This window comes from Enhydra lutris, unplaced genomic scaffold, assembly GCF_002288905.1.
Source record: "Enhydra lutris kenyoni isolate GAN:26980312 unplaced genomic scaffold, ASM228890v2 scaffoldscaffold37, whole genome shotgun sequence".
NCBI lineage: Eukaryota > Metazoa > Chordata > Mammalia > Carnivora > Mustelidae > Enhydra > Enhydra lutris.
Window position 1 is genome coordinate 21,703,578 of NW_019154121.1, and position 9,234 is coordinate 21,712,811.

The 9,234-nt window shown below is 52.5% G+C and overlaps 1 protein-coding gene across 1 annotated transcript; it reads left to right on the plus strand.

Moving 5' to 3' along the window:
* Positions 1 to 3,448: 3,448 nt before the first annotated feature.
* On the plus strand, positions 3,449 to 6,446 carry LOC111154479 (potassium channel tetramerization domain containing 21). The gene has a single exon (XM_022514092.1). It carries the CDS (start codon positions 3,457 to 3,459, stop codon positions 4,237 to 4,239), a length of 783 nt encoding a protein of 260 aa, XP_022369800.1. The 5' UTR covers positions 3,449 to 3,456; the 3' UTR covers positions 4,240 to 6,446.
* The last annotated feature ends 2,788 nt before the right edge of the window (positions 6,447 to 9,234 follow it).

The window sequence follows — 9,234 nt, forward strand, 5'->3', positions numbered from 1 at the left end:
AAGAGTAGAGCTGTGAACCTAGTGGAGATCTGGGAACAGCCTTACAGAGGCAGTGACTCATAGGTGGGCCTTAGAGGGTGACAGCAGATAAGGCGAGAAGGGTGGTGTAGAGACAGCAAAGGTGGGGTGGGTGACAGCGTGAGGATGTGCACAGAGTGTCTGGAGGACCTGAGCATACAGTGGGGGAGGGGCTGGAGGTGAGCTTGAAAGTGGAAGGTGATGTGGGTGGGCGATCGTGCTTCGGGAAAACTGAAATGGAAGGTGGACAGAAAGAAAGCAGGGCGCCCGATGAGGATGGAAGGAAAGTGGCGGTGTGGTCAGAGCTCTGGGAGTAGCTGTAGAGATGGGTTCGAGGACAGAGTGAGAAAATTTTTAGGGATAGGGAGTCAGAGCTGCCTCCCAGGTCTTGGGCTCAGACATTTGGGTGGCTGAGAAGAGTTCACTGGGGAAGAGGAATTCCTCGTTGGGCTTCCTGGTACCCGTGGGACATCCAGGTGGAGATGTCAAGGAGACCGCTGAGTACACCCAGGGGGCTGTAGCTCAGTGAGGGTGGCTCATCCCCACCTGACCACAAAGCAGACTCACGAGGCTTCTCAGCATCCCAGAGGTGGCCACATGTAATGGTGCCTTCTACACATGCGTGTGTGCCCATGGGGCCCGCGCATGTGTGATGGTGGACACAGTGGTGATGCCCCTAGAAAACAGGCACTTGGAGGAGCACTGTGACTTGTGGGCATGTGGAGAATACCACCGAGAGCACCCTAGACTGGGGGCAGCGGTGGTCAGGAAACCTGGCATCCAACCAGCCTCTGCTGCTTTTGCAGAGAAAGAGGAGTTTGGGTGCCCACCCAAGAGCCCCCAGACATGCCCTGTCTGACTGCCCTACTGACTGTCTCCCCACCCCGGCGCTCTGAGCTCTTCAGCACTAATGTACAGGACATACGGGCCCACAGAACTGTCAGGAAAGACAGCCCAGCCTCTCTGATGCCTGAGTCTGCTCCTTCCATGGAGCTGAGCCATTTCACGGAGCCTGGGCCTTAAATCAAGGAGTGAGACTGAAAACTGAAATATGCAAATTACCTTCTAGAAAGAAAGGGAGATTTTGGAATGAGGAAGGGGGTGGCCCTGGCCCCTCGGTCCATCTCCTGCCTGGGCCCTCTGGAGAGCGAACTGACCAGACTCAGCCCTGAGCCAAAGCCCCTCCCCCCAGCTGCAGCTCTCGGCACAGCAGGCACCCCTCCCTCAGCCCCTCTCCCCACCCCTTCTGTTGGACTTCCCCACTGTCTCGCAGCCCATCTGCTCCAGGCTTCTGCTGCCGATTTTGCAACTTCATCATGGCTTGTTTCTCTTCAGGCACTCCAGATGGTTGATGCCTTTCTGCAGTATCAGGGTGCCCCATGAGATGGAGAAGGAATCATGAGGCGACCCCCCAGACAGTTGGTTGGGTCAGCTCTCTCCAGCATCGCCTCCGTCTTCTGGCAAGAGTCTCCACCATCTGGAGTAAGGGAGCCTTGGTGGAGCCAGCCTCAGAAGGCAGGCACGGTGAGGCTGAGGAGTGCTCTGGCCTGCTCACTACCCTTGCTGGGTGACTTTGGGGGAAGTCCTGCTTCAGACCTCTGTTTTCCCATCTGGACAGCGAGCATGCCAGGATTCATTAATGACCTACTTGCATAGCTCTGGGTCCATTCCCCTTGTTATTGCACCTCTTGTCTTGGTGTCCTCGCCAGCTGGGCTCTTCTCGAGGGCAGTCAGGGTCCATTTCTTTGCACCCCTCAGGCCCAGCATCAGGGAAGGATTGCTTAATCTGTTCCGCAGGTGGGATCTTGGAAAGTATCATGTGGGAAGCTGAGAGCAGACATCCCCTGCCTTCTAGAATCTTAAAGAAAAGTTAGATTCCAAAACTTCAGTTTGCAGGAGACTCACCAGCCTTAGACGCTGGAAGCTGCAAGATGGCAGGGGAAGGGAGCTTTATTAAAGGATCGGGTAAAGAGTGCTCGGTGCAGAGACCCACATTTGCACTGAAACTTGAAGGTGTCAGAGGAGGCTATCGTGCTATCATGTTGGGAAAGGGCAGGCCACCAGGAGCCAAGAGCATCTTCATAGCAAGGTTACGGCAGGGTGAGAGTCCAGGAAGGGGTGTCAGAGTCCAGAGAGCTGAGGCCCATTGTAAGCCTGGGAGATAGACAGAAATGGCACTAATCATGGCCAGTCATTATAAATGTGTTGGGATAGAAAAATAATAAGAAGGCATCATTGGTATAGCAGTAGGAGTCCTGGGCTTGAAGACAAATCTCAGAGCATTCTTTAGGTACTTAGAATGTACCAGTGTTTGGCTAGTAAGCATTTACATATTTTTTCTCTTGTCACATAAAAGGACCTGGGTTTGAATCCCGGCATGGCCGTTCACCTCTCTCAGCATGGGGAGTTAATCCTGGCAGTGTTCCTCATCTGCGCAATAGGCATGGATGGTGGTATTTTCTAAGTCAAAATATGTATGACATTATGTAAACAAGTTTCTGTATGAGCAGGTAACAGAGCTTCCAGTCCAAGCACTTTTTCTTTCATTCCTTAGAACAGTGGTTCTCTGGTCTTAACTGAACATTCAGAATCACCAAGGGTGCTTTTAAAAAAATACCAGTGCTGGGATATTAAAGACCAATTACAGTAGTCTCTGGAGGGCAGACCCATGCTTTTTTTTTTTTAACTCCCTAGTGAACCTAATATGTTTTAGATGGTGTGGTAATTATCACCCATCCATTTTTAATCCATATTAATTCGCTCCAACCTCTAGGACTGTAGGCTTGATCTACAATAAGGAGTTGAGCACTATGCATACACAGATGTTAGGGACTAAATGCTTGTGTTCCCCAAGCTCCTCTATTGAACTCCTCATCTCCAGTGTGATAGTATGAGGAGGTAGGACCTTTGGGAGGTGATTAGGCTATGAGGGTTAAGTCCTCATGAACAGGGTTAATGCCTTTATAAAAGAGGCTCCAGAAAGCTCTTTTTTTTTTTTTTTAGATTTTATTTATTTATTATTTGAGAGAGAGAGACAGAGAGAGCATGAGCGAGGAGAAGGTGAGAGGGAGAAGCAGACTCCCCGTGGAGTTGGGAGCCCGATGTGGGACTCAATCCCTGGACTCCGGGATCATGACCTGAGCTGAAGGCAGTCGCTTAACTGACTGAGCCACCCAGGCGCCCCTCCAGAGAGCTCTTTTGCCCCTTCTCTTACACAAGGACATAGCGAGAACATGGCCTTTACCAGACACCAAATCAGACTATACCTTAATCTTGGGCTTTCCAGCCTCCAGAACTGTGAGAGAGAAATGCTTAAGCCAATGGTTCTATGGTATTCTTTCATAGCAGCCCCGACAGACCAAGACCCCAGATAGGGTTGGGTAATTTCTCACTTTTCTCCCTGCCCAGGACTACTTTCCAGCATCCCGGCCTCCTGCCATGTCTGACCCCATCACACTGAACGTCGGGGGGAAGCTCTACACAACCTCACTGGCAACCTTGACCAGCTTCCCCGACTCCATGCTGGGCGCCATGTTCAGTGGGAAGATGCCCACCAAGAGGGACAGCCAGGGTAACTGCTTCATCGACCGCGACGGCAAAGTTTTCCGCTACATCCTCAACTTCCTGCGCACCTCCCACTTGGACTTGCCGGAGGACTTCCAGGAGATGGGCCTGCTCCGAAGGGAGGCTGACTTCTACCAGGTGCAGCCCCTCATTGAGGCCCTGCAGGAGAAGGAGGTGGAGCTCTCCAAGGCCGAGAAGAACGCCATGCTCAACATCACCCTGAACCAGCGGGTGCAGACGGTCCACTTCACTGTACGAGAGGCCCCTCAGATCTACAGCCTCTCCTCATCCAGCATGCAGGTCTTCAATGCCAACATCTTCAGTACCTCTTGCCTCTTCCTCAAGCTTCTGGGCTCCAAGCTCTTCTACTGCTCCAATGGCAATCTCTCCTCCATCACCAGCCACTTGCAGGACCCCAACCACCTGACTCTGGACTGGGTGGCCAATGTGGAGGGCCTCCCAGAGGAGGAGTACACCAAGCAGAACCTCAAGAGGCTCTGGGTGGTACCAGCCAACAAGCAGATCAACAGCTTCCAGGTCTTTGTGGAAGAGGTGCTGAAAATCGCCCTGAGTGACGGCTTCTGCATCGATTCTTCTCACCCACATGCCGTGGATTTTATGAACAATAAGATTATTCGATTAATACGGTACAGATAAAAGGACCCCAGCAACACTGGAGGGGGGCTCCCAAGAAGCTCCATGTCAGCCAGATCTTGGAGAGTGTCTCGCCAGTGGTGGGAGCCAGGGCGCTACACTAACCTGTATTAATCGCGTAGCAGGACTTGATTCCCCACAATGCAGTCTCCCTATACAAATCCATGTGTCCTCTCCATGGAGCCACCTTTTCCTTGCCACTTGGAGCTAGAGATGGGCAGTTGGTCATGACAAGCGAAGTGTCTGCCAGTGTGTCCAAAAGGCCACAGGAGGGCTTGCTGGCTACAGAGGAATGGCGGGTTCTTCACAGGCACCAGCTCTCTCTGTACCATTAGGCAGTGCCTCCCCAAGCCCTCTGTGAAAGGAGCCCCTGGTGAAGGGGAAGGGGTGAAAACAGAAGGCCCCCTTCAGGTCCCCAGGACGTTAAGTCACCCACGCCGCCTGCTCCTCTGTCCCAAGGATGCACCCGGAACCTTGGACTTGTTTGCCCAGGGACAGCCATGTTGGGCCAGCTTGGAAGTGAGATTTCAGAGCTGCATTTTTGGCCTCCACTATGGCGGGGAGAGATTGGAGCTGTGGCACGGCCTAGCGGAGTGAGTGTCCATGCCGGGTTCAGAGGATGGGGCTGTCCCTCTTGACTGGGCCAAATGTAGATGTTTGGGGATTTCTCACTTCAGAAATGAGCTGCTGTCCCTGTGAAGATTTTAAAGTATCTGGAGCCAGGGCAATGAAAGGCCTTTCGTAACATAGACTGTTATGTGACTTTTGTAATCCTTTCCTCCAAAGAATTTGAAGTATCATTGAAATAGGTCATTTTACACAAATAATATTAGGGACTCTCAGGGTTGGAAAATAATCCAGTGGTCACTTTGTCCTCCCCGGCCCCCAGCATGCCCCAGGCCTTTTGGGGCTGAGTGCTCTCCCCAGCACCTTCAAGTCATCACATATCCCTGATTGCATATTTCCAGTAACAGGAAGCTCATCATGCCCAGGGCAGTCCCTGCCATGGTTGGCCAGCGCTGTTAAAAAGCCCTTCCTTACATCAAACCAAAATCTGTCCTTCCACTCCCATTTTCCAGTCTTGGTTCTAAACCTTCCTTCTCTTCCAGATGTATACTTTCTCTTTCAAAACAGTCACTCTTATTAAGAAGCCAGACGTGTCTCCTATCAATATTATTACTTGGCATTAGGATTCCCCCCTGGGATTTGTCTTCAGAACCAAGGTCAGCCCCCGGCCATCCCTTGTCAGGCAGTCCCATTTCATGATGGTTTTGTTTGTGATCTCCGTTCCACCCACCTGCTCATCAGCCATGGCTCCACATAGCTTTTGACCACTTCCTGTTGGAGGATGAAGATTTGCCACCCCAATAAAGTGTTGCCAGAGGAAGGAGACCAGGGGCTCGCTGGGCAGTGTGCAGCAAGGAGCCCAGAAGTGGACTGAACCATAGCCCTGCTCTAAGAGGAAGTGTCCAGCCCCTATGACCCTGCTCTGAGAGAAGTGGCCTTCCCCTGTGGTACTGTTCCTCTCATAACCAGCTCCGGGACCCCCTCGGGGGAAGGTCCTGGGCAAGACAAACCAAGCCACCACTCTGCAGGAGGTGATGAACAGTGCAGGCCTCAAAACTGTCCATTATGATTCATCCCTGGAGTATGGCCTTGGAAGTCCCACAGTCTTCTCCATTGGGCAGGGGCCTTCAGACAAAACTAGGGGAGCCTAGTGACACAGTCCCTCCCAGGAGATGGGCTGAGGAAGGGGCTTCCCATAGTTACACCCTGGGAGTAGGGAGCTGGTATGCTGGGCTGTGGGCAGGGCTGCCTCTGTTACAAAATAAAGGCCTTTTCCCCCTACCGTGGGACTCTGGAGTCTCTGACAGCTGTCCCAGGCCACCAGGCCAATGGTACTCAAAAAGGTCACTCAGGAGAACCCGGATCAGAACAGACAGCAGAAGCTGTGATCACAACAAAACAGTTTAAGGAAGAAATCTCATAAATCACCACTTGCCCTTTCTTCCTCCATAAAACGTCTCTCTCTCCATCTTTTCGGTGCTTCTTAATTCATGCAGCTCAACGTTAGAGAAAGTAAACGACCTGTGAAGCCACTAATGTGCTGTGTGACTGTGCAAGTCACTCACCTCACTGAGCCGCCTCCATTTCTTTGTCTGTGAAATGGGCGTAACAATAATACATAACCCTACCTACCTCACAGGGCTGTTGTGAGGATCAAACGAAATAATATATGTGAGACTACAGTATACATGATAAATGACGTTGCTCTTTTGTGTCTGCTTATAAAGAAAAGAAAAAAAAAAAAAAAAGGCAATCCTGGCCTTGGTATCCAGCTGACCCCCGAATCTGAACTCTGGCTCCATCACTTGCTGTGTGACGTGGGACCAGTCATCAGGCCACTCTGATTTGTTTCCTCCTAGGGTAACAATCCCACCTCCCAGTGTTAGGAGATTTACATGAGCTGGTGGCTATGAAAATTCCTAGCTAGGCCCGGCACCTAGGAACTCTGTAAAAGCCTGCTCCTTCAGGAAGTGATCGTGACGCACCACCGTGCAGGGAGCACCTCGAGAGTACGACTCAGCAGGCCTGTCTGGAGCACTTGGTGTGTGGGCCCTGAGGATGCAAATGGCCACAGATGAGTTCAGTCTGGAAAAGGCTTAGAGCACCACAAAATGCGCTGTGGGAACTTGGGGAAAGCGAGCTCAGCTCTCACTAAGGGCTTGATGGACAGCCAAGTTGGGCTTTTAAGCGTAGGTTGGGTGGTGACAGAGCTAAGCAGGGTACCATGGGAACTGGAAACAGCATGAGCAGAGACCAGGCAGGCAGGAAGGGGGAGCCCCTGCATGGAGTCCCAGCACCGGCAGAGCAACAGGTGTACACACCCTGCACGCTCACTGTGCACGCCCCTCCGGCAAGCATGGCCACCTGGCTGGCACCCCAAAGACAGAACACGCAGTGGAACGGGTAGACCATCCCAAGGGACCAGGGAGCTGGCGTGCGCGTTCCCTGGGAGGCAGGGATGTGCATCTTGTGAGCCCTTCCCTGCTCCGAGCAAGACCTCATGGTGATCAGCCGTCTCAAGCTGCCTCAGTTTAGCCTTGTGCACAGCCAATAGCTGTGCTCCCACTAAGAACAATTCCAGGCACACAGGAGCTTGAGAGCTCTGTTCCCGCCTCAGGCCTGGTGCCGAGCATGCAGAGGGATGGTCAGAAGGGGTGCCGGAGGGAACCCTAAGGCACCTTGGTGTTCCCACTTCCTGAGGCCAGCCACCACAGAAGGCCCCTACATGCTTGAAGGCCACCCTGGGCACTGCTTCCTGTGACCTTCCTATGACCACATACCCTCAGAGCCACGAAAAGCCCTTTGCCCTTTTATGAAGAGCAAGCCTTGTGCCTCTCTCTTCTGCCTTCAGGCCAGAGCTCCCTATGCAGAGGTGGCCATGGTGCTGCCTGTCCCCCACACACCCCCCAGTCCCCGACACAGCCTCACGAGCCAAGATGCAGTCACTCCGCTTTGTAAACCTAGCACTTTTGTAACTGCCCCTTGGTTCACCCCAAAAGTCCAGCTTTCTTTTACAAATTACTCCTAAACCGGCTACTACAATTAGGGGCTGGGCCAAGGCCAGCCTGAGACAGCTTCTCACCTCACGTACCTCAATAACCACCCCATCCCTTTCCTGTGGTCTCTGCACTGACCATCTGAGTCTGCCTGGGGTGGGGGTGCTGCGGCGGGGGTTGGCCGGGGGCTGGGGGCTGCGGGGCTGATGGGGGTGGTTGGCAGAGAAATGAGGCCCTGTGATCATCTTGCAGAGCAAAACAACCTCAATAACCAGCCCATCAAAGGGAGGGACTGGCTTTTTTCCAGGTCCTGGGGGGTCCTGGCTCAGGCAGCTCCATCTGCCTAGACAGCCCAGTGACCTCAGTCTCCTTCAGAACCTTCAGGACAGTGTGGCATCAAGCAGAGAATCGTGGAGACGGTCTGATGCCATGTTCACCCCTGTCTGGGGCACGGGACCAAGGGGGTCCTGAGGAGAAAATTTGGCCTCTGGAAGCCAGAGGCTCACTGAGTAGTCCATAAGCACCCAGATCCCCATCCAACACAAAAACAACACAACAACCTTGTGGTGCCGCTTTCTGGCCCTGATTTCTGGGCAGGAAGTGTGTGACCCTCACTTAGCCTGGTCCTATTTCCCGCCAGCTTCCCTGGTCCTCCCACCCCAATATACAAGGCATTTCAAAACTTTTGTCAACATTTCCCAGTTAGCTGGCAGCCATAGAATGTTCTAGTCCATTCTCATGCCAGGTCCCTCCCCAAAACCTAGGTTCCCTTTTACTGAGGTTTTGGGTAAAGGCCCAGTTGAGTCACATTGGAAATCCTCTAAGATCCTGCCAGCTAAAGACAAAGGTTAATGTGTTGTGACATGGGTACTCCCTCCCCAGTCCCAATTAGTTCACTTCATAAATCAGATATTGGGTTTGTTTAATAAACACCCTTTTGTTTGAGACCTCATAGGTTCCCAAGCTCCCTCACACCCAGAGTGTCCTGTCACAGAACTCTAGAATGAATATGTTGTGCCATAGCACTCCTCTTTCTGAGCTGCGCCTTGCTGCCCTGTCTTCGTAGCAAACATCTGCTCATCCCTCAGCACCCTGCAGAAGCCTGGCCTCCTTGACTCACCGTGCAGTTAGCCCTAACCCGCTTTGTACCGCCCTGTATCGGGTAAGGACTTTTACCACCACACTGCAGGTGTTCCCGGTCAGCACTGTGCTGCTCAAGATGTATCAACCAGCCCCTGGAGAAAAGCCCTGATTTGTAGCATTGGCCAATTTCCATGGTGCAAATACTCTCACTGTAGTCAATTTCGTTACTAAAGTGATGTCCCCAATCATCAAGAAAAAGATGCTCACAGTGGGCTCTGGAGAGCTAAAGGGAACCTGCCCCAACACAAGAATGGCGTGCATGGGAGGGCAGGGGCTCTGTCTCGCTCTCTCT

Bases quoted from the DNA above. Each gene is read 5' to 3' on its own strand.
- LOC111154479 (XM_022514092.1), top strand. From the start codon at position 3,457: ATGTCTGACCCCATCACACTGAACGTCGGGGGGAAGCTCTACACAACC.